Source organism: Xenopus tropicalis, chromosome 7, assembly GCF_000004195.4.
Source record: "Xenopus tropicalis strain Nigerian chromosome 7, UCB_Xtro_10.0, whole genome shotgun sequence".
NCBI classification, from domain to species: domain Eukaryota; kingdom Metazoa; phylum Chordata; class Amphibia; order Anura; family Pipidae; genus Xenopus; species Xenopus tropicalis.
In genome coordinates, this window is record NC_030683.2 from 41,124,295 (window position 1) to 41,151,960 (window position 27,666).

Genomic DNA, 27,666 nt, shown 5'->3' on the forward strand with positions numbered 1-27,666 from the left:
CCATCTAATGAAAACCATGAACCCATTCACTGTTGGTAAATGTTGACAGTGTTAAAGCAGATTTACGCCTCATGTTCTAATAATTTCTTGCGTGGGCAGTATTTCTCACCATGTGAAAAGGAGACTGTACTGTTAATTTACAATAAGATGTTTGGTGAAAGAACTGCAATATTGTCTCTGTTTATGTATCACTATTCTCTTTCATGAAAACTGTAGTTAATTACAAAAAAAACATCTTATTTCTTCTACCATCGTATGAGATCTCTTTTAAATGTAGTTAATATTTGCATGGACCTATTTCATCCTGCACTGACATAGTACTGCTGTATCTATACATTTTATAATGCCAAACTATGTGTTTTCTATTGAAAATGATTTGAATGCCACACAAGCACCTTATGTGTATAATTTTCTTTTGTTCTTAGATTGCAGCTAATAGCCGACCGCCTGATGCAAAGATTTGTTAGCTCGGGGCTGATGTTAAAAGAATGGGATAGGGTAAAACTTCATGCGACTGTCATGAATACGCTTTTTCGAAGAGATCCATTAGGCAAGTACTAAGAAACAAATAAGCAAAAATAAAGAAAGGGCTTTATAATTAAAATATTTTGTTTTACTTTTGTCAAATGGTTTACTGTTTGTTTCATAGAATGCATGAGGATTGCAGATCAATTTTAGCTCGCTAAAACACTAACTTTATCACAACAAGATGTTGGAACCAGTGAGGCACTGGTCTATAGTTTAATTCAAGGTGATGTTATTGACTGTGGGTGAATCCTGATGGAGAAATGTAATGAATTCTGATTTAATGATATTAAGTTTCAGGTGGTGCTGTGACATCCAGGAGATGAGAGAAAGATGTAGGTGTAGACAGGTACTGTCAGGCAATCCGCACCGATCGCGCTAAGCCGCCCATTCTACGCATGCGCGATTATTCGCGCGCACCTGTGCGTATCTGCGCACGCGCGTTGACGCGGTCACGTCGGAGTGCGCACGATTTAGCGCATTTTGGCGCGAAAACAAAAAGCATGCGCATTGCGTTTAAAAGGACGCCGCGGCCTTCAGTCCAGTGCGAGGTGATCGCGTTCTCCTGAGTGACACTAAGCGGTTCCTGTTGATATTCTGGTTTTGATCTGTACTTCTGTTCCTGACTTCGGCTCCCTTCTGACTTCTGATTGAGTTCCTGGTTCCCGACTTTTGGCTTGTCCTCGACCATTCTTGTCTGCTGCCCGTCCTGACCTTGGCCTGCCTACTGACTTCGTTTGATCGCTGCCTGTCCTGACCTTGGCCTGCCTGGTGACTACGTTTCTGTCTGCTCCTTGTTACCTGTTTGCCATCTCAGCGGTGACCTGTGCCTTCATTATCTGCACTTCTGCTACTCTGCATCTGAACTCACCCTGTTTGCATCTTCAGGCCCTGAGCACTCAGTGGGAGGCGTAGGGGAGTGCTCCTATCGTCCAGTTCCGGTTTGACAAGCATCTGGTGGAGGTAAGCCTGACAGGTACAATTGAGTGTCATCAGCATAAAGATGGTACTAAGTTTGAATAATTTCCTAGAGAAGCAGTATAAAGTGAGTAAAGCAGAGGGCCTAAGACAAAGCCTTGAAGATATCTTACAGAGTGAATGCAATGGAGGCAGTGTCAACTGGCCCTCCAGGATACCAGGAAACTCCCGGTAGGTCCAGGTGTCATTGGGCCCTCCTGCCCACCCAGCCATTTTTCTTGTATGCTTTTACCACGGTCATTCCTGATTTCTTTATGAGTACAAGAAAATAAATAGAAGGAAAAATAAATAATAATATGTATGGGGAAGTGATTAAGATAATAAATAATGCAAGACATGAAGAGAGGAAAAATTGCTTGGGGACTGGGACCACAGTCTACGGTACTCTGGTGGGCCTTTGGCACCCCAGTCCGACACTGAATGGAGAAGCCAACTTTAAAGGAACAATCACCAAGATAGGATGAAACCATGAAAAGAGCAGTGTCACAAATGCCAGCTGAGTACAAAATGTCTAGGAGGAGTGGGCGGCCAACTGTTTCAAAGGCTGCTGAGAGATCTAGAAGGATGAGTATGGAATAGTGACCTTTAGAATTCGCCAGAAGATGACCATCTGTTACTTTAATGAGCGCAGTTTCTATAGAGTGTGTTGGACATTAGCCAGATTGCATGGGATCCAGAATGGAGGTGTAAGTATGATGCTGGACCAGGCAGTTGTTGACAAACCTTTCCAACAATATGATTGCAAAGGGAAGTAGGAAGACGAGTTGGTGGGAGAACTGGAACCAAGAGAAGGTTTTTTTGAGAATGGATGTAATGTGTGATTAGTGTTTGTTTGTATGAATATGGAAAAGTACTAGCAGAATGTTAAATGGGTTAATGGGTGCAGGGCTGTGTGTATTATAAATTTGGTGATGGATGTTAGAAGATATGGGGATATAGGGAGCAGGTTGTGGGGTTGAAACAGACCAGAAGTTTGCTAACTTCCTTTACTGTTGCAAGGGTGAAAGGTTGCAAAGTATATGTGACTACTGCAAGATAATTTGCTATTGTAGAGGATGTCAATAAAACACAGATTTAAATGAAAACCAGCAGAATAACTTATGTATAGTGGCCAATGTAATGCACAGGCAAAATGGTTAAAACTTACTTCTTAATAAAAGTTTTTCACATATCTGCATCTAGATCACTTTATTGGTTTTTTTTGTAATGTTTAATGTGGTGGGCTAGTTCAGTCATTAAAATAGTTATACTGTGTCAATAAAAAAAGTAATGGAGATTTCATAAAAGCCTCTGGCTTTCTGCCAAGTGTAATGCTCTGTTTAACTGCATGCAGAACGTAATGGCTTCTGGCTTATTATGGGTTATTGATAAAGTTAATTGATTCTCTTTCCGTCTTATGCTTCAACTGTAAAATTATTGTGGGGTATAAGTGGCAGACAAATTCAGCTTACCTCACGTGCACATTTTTTTCCCTGAGTTTACCCTGAATTTGTAGACCAGCACTTTGTCAGGGCCCCCTTAGCTAATAGTAAAATGTTAGAGATACAGTGGCTTGCAAAAGTATTCGGCCCCCTTGAACTTTTCCACATTTTGTCACATTACAGCCACAAACATGAATCAATTTTATTGGAATTCCACGTGAAAGACCAATACAAAGTGGTGTACACGTGAGAAGTGGAACGAAAATCATACATGATTCCAAACATTTTTTACAAATAAATAACTGCAAAGTGGGGTGTGCGTAATTATTCAGCCCCCTGAGTCAATACTTTGTATAAGCACCTTTTGCTGCAATTACAGCTGCCAGACTTTTAGGGTATGTCTCTACCAGCTTTGCACATCTAGACACTGAAATCCTTGCCTATTCTTCTTTGCAAAACAGCTCCAGATTAGATGGACAGCGTTTGTGAACAGCAATTTTCAGATCTTGCCACAGATTCTCGATTGGATTTAGATCTGGACTTTGACTGGGCCATTCTAACACATGGATATGTTTTGTTTTAAACCATTCCATTGTTGCCCTGGCTTTATGTTTAGGGTCGTTGTCCTGCTGGAAGGTGAACCTCCTCCGCCCCAGTCTCAAGTCTTTTGCAGACTCCAAGAGGTTTTCTTCCAAGATTGCCCTGTATTTGGCTCCATCCATCTTCCCATCAACTCTGACCAGCTTCCCTGTCCCTGCTGAAGAGAAGCACCCCCAGAGCATGATGCTGCCACCACCATATTTGACAGTGGGGATGGTGTGTTCAGAGTGATGTGCAGTATTAGTTTTCCGCCACACATAGCGTTTTGCATTTTGGCCAAAAAGTTCCATTTTGGTCTCATCTGACCAGAGCACCTTCTTCAACATGTTTGCTGTGTCCCCCACATGGCTTGTGGCAAACTGCAAACAGGACTTCTTATGGTTTTCTGTTAACAATGGCTTTCTTCTTGCCACTTTTCCATAAAGGCCAACTTTGTGCAGTGCACGACTAATAGTTGCCCTATGGACAGATTCCCCCACCTGAGCTGTAGATCTCTGCAGCTCGTCCAGAGTCACCTTGTTCGGCCTGTGAGTTTAAGTGGACGGCCTTGTCTTGGTAGGTTTACAGTTGTGCCATACTCCTTCCATTTCTGAATGATCGCTTGAACAGTGCTCCGTGGGATGTTGAAGGCTTTAGAAATCTTTTTGTAGCCTAAGCCTGCTTTAAATGTCTCAATAACGTTATCCCTGACCTGTCTGGTGTGTTCTTTGGACTTCATGGTGTTGTTGCTCCCAATATTCTCTTAGACAACCTCTGAGGCCGTCACAGAGCAGCTGTATTTGTACTGACATTAGATTACACACAGGTGCACTCTATTTAGTCATTAGCACTCATCAGGCAATGTCTATGGGCAACTGACTGCACTCAGACCAAAGGGGGCTGAATAATTACGCACACCCCACTTTGCAGTTATTTATTTGTAAAAAATGTTTGGAATCATGTATGATTTTCATTCCACTTCTCATGTGTACACCACTTTGTATTGGTCTTTCACGTGGAATTCCAATAAAATTGATGTTTGTGGCTGTAATGTGACAAAATGTGGAAAAGTTCAAGGGGGCCGAATACTTTTGCAAGCCACTGTATATAAAAGTGTTGTCATGTCAGCCTAATCCTAAAGATCCTGTAATATCTAGGAGATTAAACAAATGCTTTCCCAGATATCACTCTAATCTAGAACAAATAAACATTCATCCCAAGTCTCAAACAGCATAGACCTGTGTGTCTGTGTGCTTTGCTTACTTCCACAAACAGAACAACATCATGCAACTCTAAAAATTGTTATTAATTTATTTAATATTTAGAAAATAATTACTGTTTAAATAATTTTTTTTAGCAGACTTAAGGTCCAAAATTGTGGAAAGACCCCTTATCCGAAAACCCCCAGGTCCCGAGCATTCTGGATAACAGGTCCCATACCTGTACTTCATCTACTGTGAAAGGCAGATAAAGACCTAAATCATTTCTCTTGAAAATGGGCAACATCACCGGTGATGTTTGTCTCCAGTGGTAATAAATACACACCTTTGTGTAATATAAACCTTTTTTTAAAACAAGTGTTGATTAAAATATTCAGTTCACTGCAAGTTGGACAGCACTGACATAAATCATTCGTTTTGTATCCCGAGCAAATTGAGAGCCATTCCTTCATTGAGCGTTGATTTGTATTATATTTGTCCTTTGCATAATACTGCCAAGTTTGCTTCTTAGAACACAGAGACAATTCATTACACTGTGAAATTCACCCATGCATTTTCTCTTTATAGTACCTAACTGAATAAAATGTGTTTTTTATTAGTATTACCATTTGAAAATTCCCGTTCGTTTTTATTTTGTAATTTGTGCAATGCTGATATCGTTGGCATAGCAATGCATTATAACTTGCAGAAGCAAGTCAGTATCACAACTGTCAATACACCTGAAAGATTTTCATCCTGCACCTGGTGCTCTAAGACATTCAGAATGAAGCCACATTAAGCACTGTTCACTTAGCCTTTATGCTAGCAGGCGCCTTTATTGGCATATCTAGTAAAAGGCACAGCATGCAGCACTCAGTAACACATGGGAGCCCTGCGTACACTCTACATTTCACATTTAATGGGTGTGCAAGTGAATATCTTTGGGTTGAGGTGTTATGACCCTGGTCATATGGCTGTTACAAGTTGTGCCTACCAGTGTGCCATGTTAGGCACAAATTCTTATTTTATTCAATTCTAACAGTATAAAGATTTGCGTTTAAGAGCAGTGACTGTAATACAGGGGATGAAGGTACATTGTGGACAGATATGGTTCTTTGCATCAGTTATTGCACTGTAACTGTAGTAAATAAGATCCAAAATTGCACAAAATACCGGCACAACAGGATTTGTTTTAGCGGGATAAACCCTGCTGATTTTAATAGTAGCAAACCATGGTTTGCTACTATTAAAATCAGCAGGGTTTATCCCGCTAAAACAAATCCTGTTGTGCCGGTATTTTGTGCAATTTTGGATCGTGGTGGAGAGTACCGACGTCTCTAAAAGTTCTGTGCACCAGGTGGAACAGAGTGGAAAGGCCAGGGTGTGCTGGTGAGTGTGGATTGACTGTAGTAAATAAGTTCAGTGAATAAGTGCTGAAAAACTGGAATTATTTTTCTTTACTTTGCAAAGAAAGCATTCCTTTGGGACTGTGCTATTGCATGGCACTATGTGTATAACCATGTATTTATATTCCGTTGCTTTGTAAACTGGCTGCTGAAGCAATTTGAACAATAAATGCAGGATCAACATAGCCTGATAATTATGTATTTTGCAATTGCTTTTATAATATAAAGGTTAAAAGTATTACAGAATTAAAAGAATTTTAGATGCAGACTCCAGAAAGTTCTGATAATTCACTGAAGAAAATGTGTATTTGTCATTATATGCTATATCCTGCACTGCATTCCTTTACCATATGCTTCAGCTTTTGGTCGCTCTACTTGCAATACTTAATTATTTCCTGTTGCAAAAGATAACTACTTCTTTTAGCTTCAGAGTTGGACAGGTAATGACGGTATCCCTATGTCTCCTTTTACAGCTGAAGAGAGAAGTAGCATATCTGCTGGAAAGCCAGGCCAGAGGGAGAGAGAATCCTTTGATGCGAGAAATGTGTTAAAGGTCAGTAAAGAACATGAACAGAAATGAATTAGTGTTAAATCTGTGATTTGAGATGTAACTAGAATGCAGTGCTCCCCAGGCCTAATGCTCTACGGAAATTATTGTCTCTGTTACCTAAACCTTGGTTGATCATTGCCTCTTGATCTTCATATCCTCATATCAAATATACTGGGGGATGTTCATAGGCCACTGGACTCCAGAGTCCCCTTCAAGTTTACATTTGCAATGGGATAGATGTAATGTGAAAACTTATTTCTGAGACCAATTACACCATTTAATTTTTTTTTTTATTTACTCCTCTAATTTTTCGTGTGTGTTTAAAGGAAACATATTGTGTAAAGAACAAGAATGTGCATTATACTTCTCTAAATATAAAAGAAATGTGGTTTAAAAAATTGTTTTTTGAGCTGATTTATTAAAAATTTCCCCAAAAACCCTACTAGTCCCGGCCATGTGTTCCTTTTCCTGCTGCCTCCTTTCCCACACTGCGCAGGGGAGCGGCAGCACTCAGCACATTGCACTGTAGTATAGGAACCAATCAGCAGCTAGGCTGACCTGATAGGGAACTGAAGCCTGTATTTGCTTGTGTGAATACAGAACTGTATCCTCTTCCCACTGTGCTTCTGGGAGGGACTGTTATGACATGGCCAGCCCTCATTTGAAACTGTAACATTTTTAAAGTTAGTGATCATTTTTAGCCCACAGTGAAAGTTGACAAATATTATTTATTATTGCCTATAAGATTATGGGGATTTTAACGTATGCTATATGTCTCTTTTAAGGTACTTTCCACTGGCAGTTAGTTAGTGTTACACACAATAAGGAGCAGATTCACTAGCCAATACCTTCAGTAGATAAGTTCCCATATTGTTACCCACAAGTCTTATTCATTAACTAATTCAGAAGGGTAAAACTATGTGCATTTAAATGCTATTTACAAAAGCACTTGTGTCTATACATGCCACTTGCGCCTAGTGCCAGCATAATACTTCAGCCTGCTTTGATGAATTGCATGCAAGGTGCAAGTAATAGGGTGCATGGACGCAAGGAGAACCTGTAATTCAGACTTGCCTAGAAGAAGTATTATTCCCTGTTGCATATTGTGCCTACGCCGTGATTTATACCTAATGAATCAAGTTGATATACCTATACCTAATGAATACCATTTTTGGTGATGTGTGCATTAGAACAGAACTGATATCATTTCCACACACACTGTCCTGTGTTTTGGTCCTAATGCAGACCAAAACATCAGTTGCAATAAAATCATACATATATTTGTACATTAATAATGGCAGCACAGGCTTTTTGGTTTCTTTATATGATTATTATTGCCAAGCACCCCCACCCCACACAGTATAGAAAAAGAGTGCATTCACTAATAATATATATATATATATATATATATATATATATATATATATATATATATATATATATAAAGGAGCAATGAAGGTCAGCACTCACGGGTCTTTGAGAAATAACATGTCAACAAAAATAAAAAAATATTTTCCCTGATGAAAGTTCCTGTTAGGAACTGAAATGTCGGAAAAAATAAAAAAACCATGTAGTCACAACTTTTTGTATATTTTTTTATTTTTGTTGACATGTTATTTCTCAAAGACCCGTGAGTGCTGGCCTTCATTGCTCCTTTATTTGTATTTCTTTGCATGAGCACCCGGGCAATTACCACTTTGTATGTGGTGTGCTTCCAGTACTGGAACTATATATATATATATATATATATATATATATCTTAATAACTGTCATATAAAACATGAGACTTCAGTAAAGTAAAAACGAAAGATACATTTTCTGTTTCACCAAACAAGTGGTATCGGAGATGAATAATGTTGGTTATTGTTTTATGGGTACCTCGCGCATGTGCAACCTCAGGATTATGTGGACATCTGTTTACTGGGAAGCAGCTGCTGTATATTTTTTCCAAATCATTAACTACTTGGACTAATTGGTTGATAATTGAATATTTCCGTGTTATGTATTATTTTTCCCATTATTTACTTGCCAAGGTTTGGCTTTGGTAATATATCCAGTGGGCAGAGAACTCGAGCAGTACTCCAGAATAGAATCGTACTAATGTAATGTCACAGGCATCTACAAAACTACATTACATGGAGCCTTGTTCTTGCTGCTTTACAGCAGCTGGTAAGGACAGGTCTGCCTTGAGACTCTTCAGGCAAGTGCTTTTGTACCCCTTGTACTCTTGAACTTGCATGTGGGTTCAAAGTAAATGACCCCTTGTATCTTAATGGTATCTGGGAGGTCTGATTGTTCATTGAATAACTTGGTTATCAGATGGGCCAAGCAAGTGGAGGTAGCATTTAGGGCTATGACAGTCTTTGGGAACCACCAGTCAGAATATAATCTGGAAATCTTGATATAAGATTGGCCAAACACATACAATTACTGTCATACAAACAAGAAGATGCAACCAAAATGTTCTATCCTGTTTGATCACAGATAAAATTAATATCAATGGAATAAAAAAATCTTTACAAGCTATTCACACTACATACAGATAATCTGAGGCATCATATCTGACAATATCTGTAGCTGTGAGCCAGCCATATCTTCTGCTGCAATTGTATCTCTCTTATGTTCTTTTAATTTGTGTTTAATATATCTGAAGCTAAATACTTTAATGTGCAGGTTGACTCAAAACTTCAGGTTGGATGGGTTCAGCTTAAAATTTGGGCAACCTTTTGGATGTGGGTCTCACTCCTCCTCTGCTCCCAAAGATTCCCTCTCCATGTGAGCCAGAGGCACACATAGAAGTAGGGGATTGAGAGGGAAGACATTGGGATATATTGGGGGCAGGTTTTACAGTGAGAACATTTTGCAGGTTATGGGTCAGGTTCAGTTTTTCCTGACCTGCACATCACTATTAGATACCTATGGTTAATAACTATATTTCTAGCCATTGTTTACAGAAGCTTCAAGTGCCTGGTTGAAATTCACATTTCCATATAAACAGTAACAGAATGTATATTATCAAATTGCAATAACTCTGGTTTATCCATTTTTCTTGTCACCATGTTTCTTCTATCACTACTGATCACACAGCTGGGGTGATAGCACTTTGTCATTTATTCTACAGCTGCAAACCCTTTAAAGGAGAAAGAAAGGTAAAAACTAAGTAAGCTTTATCAGAAAGGTCTATGTAAATACAGCCATAAGCACTCACAGAAACGCTGCACTGAGTTCTCTGTCAAAAGATTTATCGTGTCTGTTTTTCTGTGCCAGAGACACACAGCTCTCTTCCCTCTCCTGCTCCCCCCTCCATCAAGAATTCTAAGAACTTACTCCCTCCCTTAGGAATGTGGATCTGAGCCAATCAGCAGGAAGCTTACTCTTAGTCTTACAAACTGAGCATGTACAGTACACCGGTCTGGGTCTCTGTGCAGGAGTGAGGCATTATGGGAACTTTCCCACAGTGCCTGTTTAAAGGTGAGTTAAAGCCTAAAAACAATATAGTTCAGCAACCCTATAGCAGTAATGCCTTTAAGGTTGTCTGCAGCAGCTTCCGTCCTGCTACTTTTTAGGCCATATCTTGCACTGCCCATGATCTGTGTTTTCTGAGAAATTGTTAAGGAGCAAAATATAGGGGCCATTAGAAATTCACATAAGGTAAAGTGAGGTTATATCTGTTATAGAATATAATGCTACAGGGCTGATTATTAATCAGTTGTAAGGTAGAAAGCAGTGGTGCTATGTAATAAGCTGAAGTTATTACTGATCAGCCTTGAATAGTGACTATTGTATTCTATATATTGTCAGTCCCTAAGCTCAGGTAAGTGACAGGCACAGAGGATGTGCAGTGAATCAGCAGAAAAGTAGATGGGGGGCTACTGAGTGTATTAGAGGCACAGACCTTCCCTGCTAAAGGCCTGTGGTTGCCTTTGGCTGGAACGGAACCCCAAAACATAAAATGTAGTGTTTCTAGCCTAATTCTTTGCAGAGCATTAATTCTACTTCATATAGATTTAGTGTTCTTATTCATATAAACGCTAGGATAGAATTATAGGAAAGATCAATAGTGGTGAATCTGTGAGAATAACAGCCAGTAGATGGTGTCTGTGTAGAGTAAAGAGGAGAAGGGACAAAGAGAAACATAATAATAGTACAGTGAATAACAGCAATGTAGACAATATACTCTGTCTGACATTGTGGTAATTGCTTTCTTTCAATACATTCTCCCCTTATAGATTTCTTAATGTATTATGTAACATGGTACATGTTAAATGATATTATAATGAAATTAGTGCACATAAAATATTTTTGTAAAGCAGTCTATTGAGGATCCCAGAGCTTTGCATATGCTGATTTTCTGGCCTCTGCATACAAGAAACTTAGCTTGACTTCATCCTGCTCCATAGATGTTTATTAGTTTTCTCCTCCCCAAGCCTTACAGAAATGTTCAGCTATTATTCATAGTCTTGAGGCATTGGTCTCTAGAGCATTGATTCAGATATCGCCAATTTTACTTGCTTTGATACATTTGTCTGCTAGCCGGTACCTGCTGTATTCTGACTCTTCAAGTTAGATCATTTCCTTTAGAAATGTGCCTTTGGGGATCTAGAGCAGTAACTTGTTATAGTACTATAGAATCTTTTCGTTCTGAGCTGTAAGCTTGGTTTGCATAATAAAATGCATAGCTTACAGCTCTTAATAGGCAGTAAGAATTTTCTGACAAATGAGCCAAGAAGGCTTTGTGTTCGTATAAAAGATAAAGGGTTTCGTATAAACTTTGATTTATTGGTAGTACCACTTGGACTACTTTTCAGTGAAAATCAAATGTGAAAAATATTCTCCTGTGAAGAACTGAAATACTCATTTATGAGCCAGATATACCAGGACACTAGCCATATTTTCTGAGGCTGTCTCCTATTAGGGATTAATATCAAAAATGTTAATTTATCTAATGATATGTTTTTATCAGCATTATACATAGTAGATAGAATTTGCTTACACAAAGTATTATCAGTGATATAAAACTGCAAACTCTAATAGGATTATCTCCAGCTATTTGCTTATTTGAAGGCAACCTTCAAGAGATTTCTCAGAGTCAGCCTCTTTGCTCATGGTGCCTGAGTGAATTACCTGGTGGACTTTTTGCCTACAGGCGGGCGATATCAGGCCAAACAATCGAATTAAAATGGTGGGCATAGGCGCTGTCAGTTTGGGGATCACATCAACGAGCCGATGTGGTCCCCGATCCAATGGAAAAATCAACTTGCCAGATCAACATCTGCCAGATTTCAGTCGGGGAGGCCCGTTGTTGGTGCCCATGCACGGGGGGGGGGGGGGGTAAGCTGCCAAATTGGCCTAAAGGATGGGAGGCAAAGGTTCAAAGTCAGAAGGCAGGCAAGGGTCTGATAATGGGAAACAACAAGGCAATACGGTAGGCTTTTAGGAACGCTCTTAGATAACCAGGCACAGAGCTTCATGTCCCACTTCCTTAAGAAGTGGCAAATTTGGCACCACTCCCCGAATGGTACATCACGCTGTGACAAAGTGCCCACACACATACATGCACACAACGACTGCCCGCAAGAACGTGATGACTCCGCAGCAAAATGGGGGTGCGTTGAGAAGCAAGAAATGTGAGTATCCTTACAGCAACTGTAAGAACAGGGCTCTATGCCCACTGACTTTTTGTTCTCTATCTCACACAGTATTTTTAGCTACTACTAGGTGCAAGAGCACAGGTCCCAGGCAGAAGTAGTTTCTGCAAATGCAGAAATTTTCGTTTGGAGGCCATTTTAGTGCAGAAAAAGAGCTTTATTTTAATGAGACCCTTAGTTGTGAGAACCTGCTTGTGCCAAGCCAAGATTAGTTTAATATTTTATACTTGCTTGATATTTTTTTTAAAGTTAAAGTGCAACATTTTTGGACAATCATTTCACTTATTTCTGGAAAAAGGTATCCTGCCAATATTTTGCATTGTCTGTAATGTGAATACAATTTTTTTTTTTTTTTTAAAAAAAAGGAGCAGTCCTATTTTGCTTTATGACTAACTTCAAATCTCTAACAGCATAAGTTACAAAAAGAGCACTTAGCCTTGTGTTTGAAAGGTTAAGATCACATAGGCTGCCAAAAAGGCCGTTGCGTCATTAATGTAGATGAACAACGTAGTTCTCCCATACAACAGTATAGCTGGAAAATTACGCAATGTCAGAAAATACAGCATTCAATCATTGATGTTTTCATTTGTGGGTAAATCATCAGAATGACGACCTTGCAACACTGTGGAAACTTGTAACTGCTTGATTAGCACTGCAAACATCATAACATTTTAAGTGCAAATTTTGGACACAAATTGCCATGTTTAATACCCATAGTTCTGTGTTTCCCCCCCAAACTGTTGCTCCACACAAATTTGTAATAAGCATCTTATTTTTCTTGCAAGTCAATAGCGACTATTGGTGCAGCATGCTAGTGGTAATTCCAGGGATCTTTTACGCCAGTGAGCAAACTTGTACTTTATCACAGCAGGCTGGCTGGGTGCTTTGCTGCTCCCCACAAGCACTTTCAAGTGCAAGGAGCTGGTGTGCGCACAAGCACTTTTTTGAATTTTGTTAATGCATGTTAATTTTTGTGTCCATGTAAGTACCTTGTTCTTGAGCTCATGAATCTGGCTTAATGATTTCTCTGGTACAGTTTCTCATGTAAATGAACAAAATGGAACTTTGCCTTTTCTTCTGCAAGTGCAATTTACACGACACTGCAGCAACCCACTCATGAATGTTTAATACATATTATTTTTTTCATACCCAATTAGTCAGCTTAATTGCAGAAACTAGAGACCGAATAGGCCGCACATTTGAAGCCAGAAGCAAAACAAAAGCAAATTGCTCCACAAGTCCCTATTCAGGATGAAATTAGCTAATGAAAATAGACTAATGGAAATAGTCCCAATTGCCTGTGTGAATCTTAACGAACGAAGACCAGGTAACCATCCAAACAATTAAAGCTGATTACAGAATTATTGCTAGGAGGTAAAAGTAAGAAATGTGATGTTAATTAGATTGGATTTATATTTGGTTTTATATTTTACTGTTGAAGCAGTTGCACCAGTTCTCTACTCTGATTTGCACTAATTAACTCAGGATAGCTTTAAAAATAATGTCTGGCATAATAAACTGTACCGTAGGAGAATGGCTTCATTTTGCCGTTTGCATATTTAGTGGGAGTAGTTTGTGGTAGATCCAGAATGTTAATTGCTTAATAAGGCAGTTCAGTTTTGCCATTGGCCTAGCTGTAACACACAAGTTGTTGCAGATGCGACTTTGTAATTTTTTGGAAGCCAGAGTTGTTTTTTTTATTTTGCTAACATCGAATGTCTCTTCTTTTGCTATATTTACTTAATTTGCAGTCAAGAAGCAACTTGCAGCTCTAATTCTAGACAGTGCATCACTGTGCTGAGGATGGCTTTGAATTTAGCTTTGTTGCTTTTAATGGTTCTGCAAAAACAAGCAGTGCATTATGTCTGAGAGCTCATGTTTATGGATTTTACAAGCAGCGTTTTGTATTTGCATCTGGAGGATGAAATACAAATAGAAACGTGAGGAAAAATTAATGATTGCCAAGCGTCAATGAATAACTTTTTTTGTGTGTGCATTTTTCTAGCGTATTCTGTAATGTTTAATTCCTGTAGCAAATGCCATGCTGGTTTTCTTTTCTCCCCCGCTTTTTACATTGCACGCTTGTCTGACCTTGTAAACAGTGGAATTGGAAGCATACAGAATTTTTCTGAAACAAATATTATGGGGCTTGACATTCTGAACATTCTGAAGTGTGGGTACTCTTTCTGGTCGATAATTAATTTAAAAAATTATATTTTAAAATGCCATTGTTTATTCTGCAGAATATGAAGGGCCTTATTTACCACAAGGGCAGGGGCATAATGGAATAATGGAAAAAGTTTGCAACTTCTCTTGGAGCTGCTTAATAATACACATTTGTTAGGTTTCTATGGGTTACTAGATGAAGGCCTAACTTTTGACATTTTATTATATTTGTCTGGTATGGGTTGCAAAATGGCGACTTTTAGAGACCTGTACACAATGCCCTTGTGTCTATGTCTTGGTTAGTGTGTTCTGCTTTCTGCGCCTTTTGCCAAATAGAAAATCAGATACAGAGCTTAGCAGTGACAGGGGCAAGGTGGTAATGACAAGGGCTCATTAACGCATGGTCTTTCTGCGTATGGCTCTACCTGTCAGTTGCTCCTCTCCATAGGCAGGACAAACTAACTTTCCTTGATATTTCCACCTCCTCCTTTAGTTTTTTTAGTTTGTCCTGCCTTGGAGGCAGCATATTCTCCTTCTATTGCAATATTATATAACAAAGTCAAAAGAAATACTTGTGAGTTTAAAAAGCTTTTATTGGAAATTTAAGATCTCCAACAACGAGCAACGTTTCAGGCTCTGACATGGCCCTTTTTCAAGCTATGTTGTGGATTGCCACTTAATTTTTATTGAATCTCGTAGATCGCCGTCTACAGGCATACTACAAAATAACACCATTCCATAATATAGAAAGATAAAATACAGATTTTATCAGCAAATTGTCCTTAATTACAATGTTTTATTTGATACACATATCCATATGAGCTCAACAAGTCAAACAGTGTCTGTAAAATAAAATCAAGTACCAAATACAGTGGTGTGAAAAACTATTTGCCCCCTTCCTGATTTCTTATTCTTTTGCATGTTTGTCACACTTAAATGTTTCTGCTCATCAAAAACCATTAACTATTAGTCAAAGATAACATAATTGAACACAAAATGCAGTTTTTAAATGAAGGTTTACGTTATTAAGGGAGAAAAAAAACTCCAAATCTACATGGCCCTGTGTGAAAAAGTGATTGCCCCCCTTGTTAAAAAATAACTTAACTGTGGTTTATCACACCTGAGTTCAATTTCTGTAGTCACCCCCAGGCCTGATTACTGCCACACCTGTTTCAATCAAGAAATCACTTAAATAGGAGCTACCTGACACAGAGAAGTAGACCAAAAGCACCTCAAAAGCTAGACATCATGCCAAGATCCAAAGAAATTCAGGAACAAATGAGAACAAAAGTAATTGAGGTCTATCAGTCTGGTAAAGGTTATAAAGCCATTTGTAAAGCTTTGGGACTCCAGCGAACCACAGTGAGAGCCATTATCCACAAATGGCAAAAACATGGAACAGTGGGGATCCTTCCCAGGAGTGGCCGGCCGACCAAAATTACCCCAAGAGCGCAGAGACAACTCATCCGAGAGGCCACAAAAGACCCCAGGACAACATCTAAAGAACTGCAGGCCTCACTTGCCTCAATTAAGGTCAGTGTTCACGACTCCACCATAAGAAAGAGACTGGGCAAAAACGGCGCAAACCACTTTTAAGCAAAAAGAACATTATGGCTCGTCTCAATTTTGCTAAAAAACATCTCAATGATTGCCAAGACTTTTGGGAAAATACCTTGTGGACCGACGAGACAAAAGTTGAACTTTTTGGAAGGTGCTTGTCCCGTTACATCTGGCGTAAAAGTAACACAGCATTTCAGAAAAAGAACATCATATCAACAGTAAAATATGGTGGTGGTAGTGTGATGGTCTGGGGTTGTTTTGCTGCTTCAGGACCTGGAAGGCTTGCTGTGATAGATGGAACCATGAATTGTACTGTCTACCAAAAAATCCTGAAGGAGAATGTCCGGCCATCTGTTCGTCAACTCAAGCTAAAGCGATCTTGGGTGCTGCAGCAGGACAATGACCCAAAACCCACCAGCAAATCCACCTCTGAATGGCTGAAGAAAAACAAAATGAAGACTTTGGAGTGGCCTAGTCAAAGTCCGGACCTGAATCCTATTGAGATGTTTGTTGCATGACCTTAAAAAGGCGGTTCATGCTAGAAAACCCTCAAAGCTGAATTACAACAATTCTGCAAAGTTGAGTGGGCCAAAATTCCTCCAGAGCGCTGTATCGCAAACGCTTGATTGCAGTTATTGCTGCTAAGGGTGGCCCAACCAGTTATTAGGTTCAGGGGGCAATTACTTTTTCACACAGGGCCATGTAGGTTTGGATTTTTTTTCTCCCTAAATAATAAAAACCCTCATTTAAAAACTGCATTTTGTGTTTACTTGTGTTATCTTTGACTAATAGTTAAATGTGTTTGATGATCAGAAACATTTTGTGTGACAAACATGCAAAAGAATAAGAAATCAGGAAGGGGGCAAATAGTTTTTCACACCACTGTATTTAAAAAAAAAACGGAATATGGAATGTAGGTCACATTCCCAATTAAAGCCCTACATGAGTACTCACTATATATATACGGCATATTAAATAGGAAACGTTTAGGTGCTCCTGCAATCAAACAATATCAGCTTGAGCCTACACTATTGCTTATCGAACAGCGTAGTGTCTTTCGCCACACAAGCATACCATATGCCGCAGACGGCAACTGGCTGCATACCAAGATTTAAATGAGGCTTGCATGTGTTCCAGGTGGCAGGCATGTTGCGTCCCAAGCAACTAGCCGAACTTCCACCTCCCTCTTCTAGTGGAGGCCATCTTGCTACTCTGTTTACCCACGTCGTACAACACAGACATGCCAAAAGCCGTTTGACGCTTCCAGTTCTGCGATAATAGCATGTATTATTATTACTACGGACAAAGAAGCCACCAGAGACTACAGCACATAGCCTGTCCTTATCCGTCAGCTCTGCTTTCACATCTGGATAGCCTCAGCTGAGAAGGAACTTGTCTCATTGATGGAGGAAAAGCAAAAAAAAAGAATACTTCTAAAACTGCTGCAAAACGCATGGGCCGCTTACAATTTTTATCACCAACAAACATCATTCTCCTCATAATTATTTAGATAATTTTTGTCATAACAGCACCACAACTGCTTTAATACATAATGCCCAAGATGCTACAGGTCTAAGGCCATCCACAGCCCTAGTGAATGCCAACCAAGATGCCTCTCTGCAGGGACCACCTAGGCATTTGCCATCCGCTTCAACACTCACTATACCTCAGCCATCTCCATCTCTTTTTCTCTATTTCTCAATTTACAGGGGTGTGAAAAACTATTTGTCCTGATTTCTTATTCTTTTGCATGTTTGTCACACAAAATGTTTCTGATCATCAAACACATTTAACTATTAGTCAAAGATAACACAAGTAAACACAAAATGCAGTTTTTAAATGAGGGTTTTTATTATTTAGGGAGAAAAAAAATCCAAACCTACATGGCCCTGTGTGAAAAAGTAATTGCCCCCTGAACCTAATAACTGGTTGGGCCACCCTTAGCAGCAATAACTGCAATCAAGCGTTTGCGATAACTTGCAACGAGTCTTTTACAGCGCTCTGGAGGAATTTTGGCCCACTCATCTTTGCAGAATTGTTGTAATTCAGCTTTATTTGAGGGTTTTCTAGCATGAACCGCCTTTTTAAGGTCATGCCACAACATCTCAATAGGATTCAGGTCAGGACTAGGCCACTCCAAAGTCTTCATTTTGTTTTTCTTCAGCCATTCAGAGGTGGATTTGCTGGTGTGTTTTGGGTCATTGTCCTGCTGCAGCACCCAAGATCGCTTCAGCTTGAGTTGACGAACAGATGGCCGGACATTCTCCTTCAGGATTTTTTGGTAGACAGTACAATTCATGGTTCCATCTATCACAGCAAGCCTTCCAGGTCCTGAAGCAGCAAAACAACCCCAGACCATCACACTACCACCACCATATTTTACTGTTGGTATGATGTTCTTTTTCTGAAATGCTGTGTTACTTTTACGCCAGATGTAACGGGACACGCACCTTCCAAAAAGTTCAACTTTTGTCTCGTCGGTCCACAAGGTATTTTCCCAAAAGTCTTGGCAATCATTGAGATGTTTTTTAGCAAAATTGAGACGAGCCTTAATGTTCTTTTTGCTTAAAAGTGGTTTGCGCCTTGGAAATCTGCCATGCAGGCCGTTTTTGCCCAGTCTCTTTCTTATGGTGGAGTCATGAACACTGACCTTAATTGTGGCAAGTGAGGCCTGCAGTTCTTTAGATGTTGTCCTGGGGTCTTTTGTGGCCTCTCGGATGAGTTGTCTCTGCGCTCTTGGGGTAATTTTGGTCGGCCGGCCACTCCTGGGAAGGTTCACCACTGTTCCATGTTTTTGCCATTTGTGGATAATGGCTCTCACTGTGGTTCGCTGGAGTCCCAAAGCTTTAGAAATGGCTTTATAACCTTTACCAGACTGATAGATCTCAATTACTTTTGTTCTCATTTGTTCCTGAATTTCTTTGGATCTTGGCATGATGTCTAGCTTTTGATGTGCTTTTGGTCTACTTCTCTGTGTCAGGTAGCTCCTATTTAAGTGATTTCTTGATAGAAACAGGTGTGGCAGTAATCAGGCCTGGGGGTGACTACAGGAATTGAACTCAGGTGTGATAAACCACAGTTAAGTTATTTTTTAACAAGGGGGGCAATCACTTTTTCACACAGGGCCATGTAGATTTGGAGTTTTTTTTCTCCCTTAATAACGTAAACCTTCATTTAAAAACTGCATTTTCTGTTCAATTATGTTATCTTTGACTAATAGTTAACGGTTTTTGATGAGCAGAAACATTTAAGTGTGACAAACATGCAAAAGAATAAGAAATCAGGAAGGGGGCAAATAGTTTTTCACACCACTGTATGTCCTGGTTCCAGTCTGCTATTCAGACCAGATTAAAGGGGTTCTTCACCTTCAAGTTAACTTTTAGTATCATTACCTATTCTTAGCAACTTTTCAATTGGTCTTTATTATTATTTTTTTTTTTTTTTTATAGATTATGATTTCTTCTTTTGACTCTTTCCAACTTTTAAATGGGGGTCACTGACCCCAGCAACCAAAACCAAAAAAACTATTGCTCTTTGAGGCTACAATTTTACTGTTATTGTTACTTTTGATTACCTATATTTCTATTTTGGCCCTCCTCTATTCATACCACTGCTTGGTTGCTAGGTTAAATTGGTCCCCTAACAACCAGATAGCCCCTAAAATTCCAAACTGGAGAGGTGCAGAAATAGAAAATTTTACATTGTCACATTACATCTAATTACCATGTAAAATTTTTCAAAAAATGGTTCCATTGTTTTTGTTTGTTTTTGTTTTTTTTAGCTTTTGCATTAACCTTTTCTGTTTGTATACCTACAGTTAGCCTTCTCGACTGCTAGAGCTGTGTTCCCTATGACACATAATAAGGTAGTAGTTGGAATGGCAGACCCTTTACCATCCAAGTTCATGGTGTACCAGTTAAGCTAGCCACAGATTGGGCAACCTTTGGGATATCCAACTGAATACCATGCTGTACTTTGTAGTCATATTGTTTTGATCACAGTTAAGAGTTGAATGCTTATACAGTTAAGTAATGTCTTTACACCCACGTCAGGTCCAGAGGGGGTATGCAAAAATTGATGTTCTTATGGTTTTGTCACAAATGACACAATTATATGTAAAAAATTCCTATATCTAAGGTTTCTGTAGGTGTTTTGAAGATTAAATCTTTGATTCCAGTTGATAAGACTTCTAGTTGCCTGAGAAACTGAGTGTGAAACCCTGGAGACCAATTAATTAACCAAGTAAGGTAAAATAAAAAAAAAAAAATAAAAGCGAACAAGGTTCTTTTTTTTTTTGATTAATGGCAGCAAGGTGCAAAGCCTACACGAGCCTTGTGTCACATGTTCAATGGGACCAGATCAAAATTTGAAAGGGCAAAAAACACAGATTTTTGGTGAGCTGAATAAAACATTAAAAAATAAACTTAATTTTCTTTTGCATTGCCTTCCCTGTATTCTGGAGGCAAATAACTCTGCAAATGCAATGGTGCATGCATGTTTTTGCATTTCGGTTGAAAGTTGCAGCTACTATCTCAGAGTAGGGATTGTGTCACTTTTAGCATGTGGCATTAAAACTGCATGAATTACTGCTATGTCCAGTGTTTCCCAGCATTTATAGGGGCGCTTTCTTTCACACATTCTATCAGTACAGGCTGGTTAGATGCAGTGTTGCCTGTCGCAAATATAACTGCTTCAGTGCGTGCAACATTTGTATTTAATTTAGTGCAATCGCACTTGTTGTAAATAAAGATTTATGTGTTTAGTTAAAGTGATACTAACTCTAAAAAACTACTCTTCAAAACATTAATGTACATTAAAAGTTACCTATAGGTCATGTTGATCATTTTTCACTGATAGTTCTGCTTTAGAAATGTTCTTAACCCTGATCCTGAAGACTGTTTTGCCAACCTGACTTTCCCTTCTCAGTCTGCCAGTTATAGCTTCTAATGAGCCCCCTCATAGAGGTACACGAGGGATCTGATAGGTAATGTGAAAGCACCGGGCATATTTTAAGGCAAAATTGTAAAGAGCATGCAAAGGCAATGTTATGATAAATATAAAACCCACTGTGACCTACAGCACTTATATTTGCCTATTTGTGTCTGTTAGTTACCCCTCCCATATAGATTGTAAGCTCTACGGGGCAGGGACCTCCTTCATCTTGTGTTTCTGACTCTTATTGCAACTGCACCTTGTATTTATTTGTATTTATTGTTGTACTTTGTATTTATCCATTATCTTTTGTATTTATCCATTATCTTTAACCCCCTGTCTGTATTAATGAATTCTACTGTACAGCGCTGCGTACATAAGTAGCGCTTTATAAATAAAGATATACATACATATATACATACATATATAGTAACATAGTAAGTTAGGTTAAAAAAAAGACATTCGTTTATCAAGTTTAACCATAATGCCTATATATAACCTGCCTACCTGCTAGTTGATCCAGAGGAAGGCAAAAACCCCATCTGAAGCCTCTCTAATTTTCCGGAAAGGGGGAAAAAATTCCTTCCTGATTCCAAGATATTGATCGTACCAGTCCCTGGATCAACTTGTACTAAGAGCTATCCCCCATACCCCTGTATTCCCTCACTTGCTAAAAAGCCATCAAACCCCTTCTTAAAGCTATATAATGTATCAGCCAGTACGACAGGGAGGGAATTCCACAACCTCACAACTCTAACATTAAAAAATCCTTTCCGAGTATTTAAACGGAACCTCCTTTCTTCTTAACAGAGTGGGTGCGCTTGTATCAGTTGGAAGGACCTACTGGTAAATAAAGCATTAGAGAGGTTATTATATGATCCCCTTATATATTTATACATAGTTATCATGTCACCTTAAGCGCCTCTTCTCCAGTGTAAACAGACCCAACTTGGCCAGTCTTTCTTCATAACTGAGACTTTCCATACCATTTACCAGTGTAGTTGCCTTTCTCTGGGCCCTCTCTAATAATGTCCCGTTTGAGCACTGGAGACCAAAACCGCACGGCATATTCTAGATGGGACTGCCTGGCATTGCTTTCTACAGCAGCCAAGTTTATTATCTACAAGGACTCCAAGTCCTTCTCCATTATGGATTTGCCTAGTAAAGTCCCATTAAGGGTATAAGTGGCTTGCATATTTTTACATCCCAGGTGCACGACCTTACATTTATCCACATTAAATCTCATCTGCCACTTAGCTGCCCAGATTGCCAGTTGGTCAAGATCCTGCTGCAAGGATGCCACATCCTGGATAGAATTGCCTGGTCTGCAGAGTTTTGTGTCATCTGCAAACACTGATACATTGCTAATAATACCCTCCCCTAAGTCATTTATGAACAAGTTAAACAGAAGTGGACCCAGTACAGAACCCTGAGGGACCCCACTGAGAACCTTATTCCAAGTAGAGAATGTACCATTAACAACCACCCTCTGTACCCGATCCTGTAGCCAGTTTCCTATCCATGTGCAAACAACTTCACTAAGACTTCAATAGACTTTATCCTAGAAAGCAGTTGTTTATGGAGCACGGTATCAAATGTTTTGGCAAAATCCAAATAGATCCATGCACCCCCACTGTCCAGCTTTTTACTAACCTCATTATAAAAAGAAATTAAATTTGTCTGACATGACCTGTCCTTCATAAAGCCATGCTGATTACTGCTCATAATGCCATTCTCCAGTACATAATTTTGTGTGTGATCCCTTAACAAGCCCTCAAATAACTTGGCCACTACTAATGTCAGACTTACTGGCCTATAATTGCCAGGCTTATTCCCTTTTTAAATATAGGAATGACATTAGAGAATATCAGAAACAGAGGCCACTGTAAAACTGAACCAAGCTCTCTCAGTACCCGAGGGTGTATTCCATCTGGCCCTGGTGCCTTGTTCACATTAATCTTGTGTAAACCTTTAAGCACCATATCCTGCATCAACCACTGACTAGTTTGAGGCGAGCCAACAATGCAGCTATCGGGTGGGACTTGGCACTCTTCTACTGTATACACTGAAGAAAAGAACTGGTTTAGCACATTTGTCTTTTCTGTATCTGTTGTAAAAAAGGTTTAATTTGGTGTCACTATCTTTTAAGATCTGGAGCTTGAATAATAATACCATGTTAGACATCTTGTTAAGAATATATATCCAGCAGTCACCCTTAATTTCTTAAGTTCCCTACCATAGTCCCGTCTAATGTAAATGCAAAAGTATATCCTTTTTAATGCAACATACTAGGCTTTCAAACTTTCCCAGAGAATATTGTGTACCTGGATGGTTAATAAAATAAGAGCACATTTGTCTAAATGTAACTATAAATATGCATGATATGTAAATTTATTAGATACTACTTTCTGCTTCATCTATTTCTATTGCACAGGCAAATAGTAATAATAGCCCTTCCCTCTGATCATCCTTCATCAGCCAGTGCATAAACCCTAATTGAACTGTAAGCTCTTTCAGGGCTGGAATCTGTTTAGGATATTTACCTTGGAATTATGCACTTAATAAAGTAATGGTTGTTATAAAGCAGCTGCTCTTATAGTTGCTTTTTCATTACATTCAAACCCATATGCTACCATGAAAATATCTGTATTCATTGAAGTAGTTAGAAGTTAAACCTAGAACTACCTACAAAATGTTTCTTTTAAAATAAACTTTCTCCCAAAAGGCTTACTTGCTGGGTTTTATTGTTCTTAAAAGAGAACTAAAGCTTAACTAAAGAAATAGGCTAGAAATGTTGTACATGATGTTTTGGGCTTCTGTAACAGCTCAAGGCAACCACAGCACTTTATCAGGCCTCTAAAGATGCTCCAATAGCTCCCCATCATCTTTGCTGCTGATTACCTACACATTCTCTGTGTTGCTGTCAATTACCTGAGCCTAGGAACGGACTCACAATATACTGCCGTTACAGAATATAATTGTAACAGTATAAGGCTGATTAGTCATTTATTCATATTCACGTTACATGGCAGCTATGAAACCAGTGTAATATTAGCATCCAAAGGGAATAAACAGACTTGTAGCATCAGTTTATATGACAATAATTTGTGATGACGCCTAAGCTTAGCTTCTCAACAGCTGCCCAGAGCACATTGAGTTTTAATAGAAACCAGATGGGGAGCTCCTGTGACAACTGTAAAGACCTATATCGTTAAAACTATAGGATGCTGAAACTTTTGACTAGTGAAGTAATTTTAGTATACAAAGTGTGGAATTTCTAGCCATCTTCATTTTTAGGGTTTAGTTCCCCTTTAAGCAGAGAATAAACAGAAAGGGCACTGACACACAGAGAGATAAGTCACCCACAATAAATCTTTGCTACCACAGGAACTAATCTCCCCAAAATGCCATCCCACCAGCAAGAATGTGAATCCCCCTTGTTCCCCTATAAGGGGGCTGCCATATTTGGGCAGCAGGAATCTGTTAGTGAAATTCAACTGACAGTTTGAGAAGGGATAGTCAGGTTGGCAAAACAGTCAGGTTTGGGAACTGCAAGTAACAATTACTTACAAAAGCAGCCCTATCAGTGAAAAATGATTAATATGACCGGTTGGTAATTTTTATTAGCATTATATAACAATATTATGGTAACAATATTTATATATAATTCATCATTCTGAGACTAGATTTCATCTGCTCCCTGGTTGCCAGGCATCCCCATTCCAGGGTACAAATAGAATTTTACATTTCAGATTACACAATGGCAAATGGTTAAAAAAGAACGGTCACGAATGGTCTCAAAATAGTGTTAGAATTTCAGCAAGTAATAGGAACAGCTCTCATATTGAAATGTTTCCGTCACTTTGACTTTTATTAAAGCCAGTTTGTGTTTTTAAGTTTCCAGCTGTGTGTGACAATTTATTTCTGATGAATGAAGGGGTTTGCCCTCAGGAATATTGAACCAGTTTGCAAAGGCAAAGTGCCTGAAACGTCACATGAGTAATGTGTTCTTATTAGGGCACCGCTAAAAAGATGGATAACAATGAGTGCAGGTGGAAATCCTAAATATACTCAAAACAAGTGTTCTCTACATCATTCTAAAATGTAATAAAATCCATAGGGGCTAGTGATTACTATAATTAACTTCTTTTTTTATAACACCATTTAAATAAGATGCCATCCCTATAGACATCACCAGAGGGCAATTTCAGGGCATTTAGCTAATAGTGATACAACAGTTGTGCATCCCACTGTCATGTTCCATTTGTACGAAATGGTAGATGGTCAGATCGTAAAGGGGAACTATTGTTAATTTTTTTATAATATTGAAAATATAAAGGCCGGACAAACATTTTGACAATTTATAGCTTTTAAAATTTTTTGCAGCATTACAAAGTTATGGCTAATTATTAAAGCAACCTCCCATCCACCATCCTCCAGAATCTCTGGCTCCCTGGTCTGTGTCATTGACGCAGAAATGTTTGAGTGACAGAACAGAGTGAAAGCTGATTTGCTGTGGCATGTCATGAGGACACGCCTCTCGACAGCAAACATGTGCAAAGGGAAAGTAAAGGAATGGAGCCGGGCTGGGTGCTTTTATTTGTACATATAACAGAAAAGCAGCTTATTGTTTATGTTGTTTATTGTACAGCACTTCAGACTCTTAGTTCCCCTTTAACTACAGACCAGTAAATCTCAGCCCACTTCACTTGCCCTTCGTATGCTGATCACAGAACCCTGCACTTCACTGACGAGCCCCAATAAGGATCACAAAAATGTTAAAATTAAGAGTTTGTGTATGTCAGGGCTCATACACATGGAAACTTCTTAGCCATTTGCAACCTGCACATGGTAGGAAGTTAAAACAGGCTTGAAGAAAATCTTACACTTCTGCTGTATTGGCCAGGAATTATTATGGGCAGTTCTGTATAAAATCAATAAAAAAAACATTTTATGTTACTTTGAGCATTACTGCGGACAAATAATAATACATGTGTTCTGAAATCACCTGCATTCTAAAGGAATAGAATGTTATAGAAGAGAGAAATATTTTTCAAGGTTATAGCAACAATAAAAGGGAATGTATTTTTCAATAATTCAGAAGGCAGATAGAACAAACTGAATCATCAACATACCAGTTGCTGCCTGATTTGCATTCGTTTATAAGGAAAAATATGCATTAGTAGCGTTTGGACTCCTTCATTGTTATTTTTGTAGTTATGCAAGCAGGTGCTTTCGGGTTATTCATACAAAAAAATAAATAAAAAAACGTCATGCTATGAATAAAACAAAACTGATTTTTTTGTCTATTTGATTAGCTATTAAGGGAGGCAAATTGCTGCTCCCCCTTTCACACAGTTTGGAATATTCTTTTGCTTTTTACATAGGTTTATGACTCTTTGTCATATTGAGGGAGCAGTTTTCCCAGCATGCTTACATACTGTCACAATAGGGTCATAGTTAAATCAGCATCTCCGGGAAGCTGTTAAAGTGATAAATAAATAAACCCACTTACCTTTTTTTTTTTTTTTAAAATCCCTAAATTGCTGGTTACAACAATCTTATTTCTTTGTCAAATTCCTTACATTTAGTATCAAAAATCATTGCAGACTTATCAGTGAAAAAAGGACATTATATATATATATATATATATATATGTATATATTATATAACTTATAATATATGCCTATTTTATTCCTTTAAAAAATGCTGTTATCCAGAATGCTTGGGACCTGGGGTCTTTCTGTAATTTGGATCACCATACCATAGTCTGTTAAAAAAATGTATACATATATATATATATATATATATATATATATATATATATATACACAGTATATATATATATACACTCAGTAGAATTGTTATGCCACCTATGGATCTATGCAGCTTAGTTGGGATCTGGCTTTTGCCAGATCAGAAGCGCCACCAATATTTGTATTTAGCAATGGTAGAAATTTCTCATGCCTGGTCATTAACATTATTTGCTGGTTAATTGATATTAAAGCAGGGATTCCAAACTTGCTTTTTAGAAGCATTAATTTGAACATTTATATTGTGATTATATTACAGGCAGATCGCACCCAGAATGTCTTTGGTTTTCAACTATTGATTGAAGTATGAGGTTCCTTTGCTGGTGCTATATGGCACTATTCTATATTATTAAATACATTTGTATTTCCTACTGTAGCTCATAGGTATACCCCTATGCCTAATTACCCTTGCTACCAAAGCAGTATGTCTCACATTATAAATCATTGCCTTCTATCTTTATTTTCACATATTTTAATATGTGTATTTCTGTATGAAAGTACAGAATGAAGAGATAACTATTATCTAACTATTGCGTGCATGTGGCAAGGAATAAGTGAATGCTCCCAGTTCGTTTACGTTGATTACATTTCCTGTATGTTTTATTCAGCTTCTTTGTGTCTTCAACAAGTTTACCATCTGGCAGTGTAAGCAATATGAAAATGAAATGCATTTTGGATGTGATAAATGCAAAAAGAACAAAGTTGGGCTAATGGTAATCTGAAACGGATGCAGTTGATGAACTGAGACCATTTATTAAATTCTGACCATTCAATATGTATGCTATTCTTTAGGGTGGCTAAACAGAGTTGTTACAGAGGCCATTCTGTGGGATGGTTTGTTAGGAACATGAGGAATAGTGGCACATAGAATCAAAGAATAGGTGAGCCT

At 38.6% G+C, this 27,666-nt stretch overlaps 1 protein-coding gene across 2 annotated transcripts in view; it reads left to right on the forward strand.

The window, feature by feature from the left end:
* ascc1 (activating signal cointegrator 1 complex subunit 1) overlaps window positions 1-27,666 on the forward strand; it is a 119,769-nt gene that overhangs the window by 60,345 nt on the left and 31,758 nt on the right. For both annotated transcript variants that reach the window (XR_004223448.1, NM_001102901.1), the window contains exons 8-9: window positions 426-550; window positions 6,582-6,661. Coding sequence is in view for 1 of the 2 variants with exons in the window: in NM_001102901.1 (NP_001096371.1) it covers window positions 426-550; window positions 6,582-6,661 (205 nt within the window). In the remaining variant the exon portion in view is untranslated. The remainder of the gene's footprint in view (window positions 1-425; window positions 551-6,581; window positions 6,662-27,666) is intronic.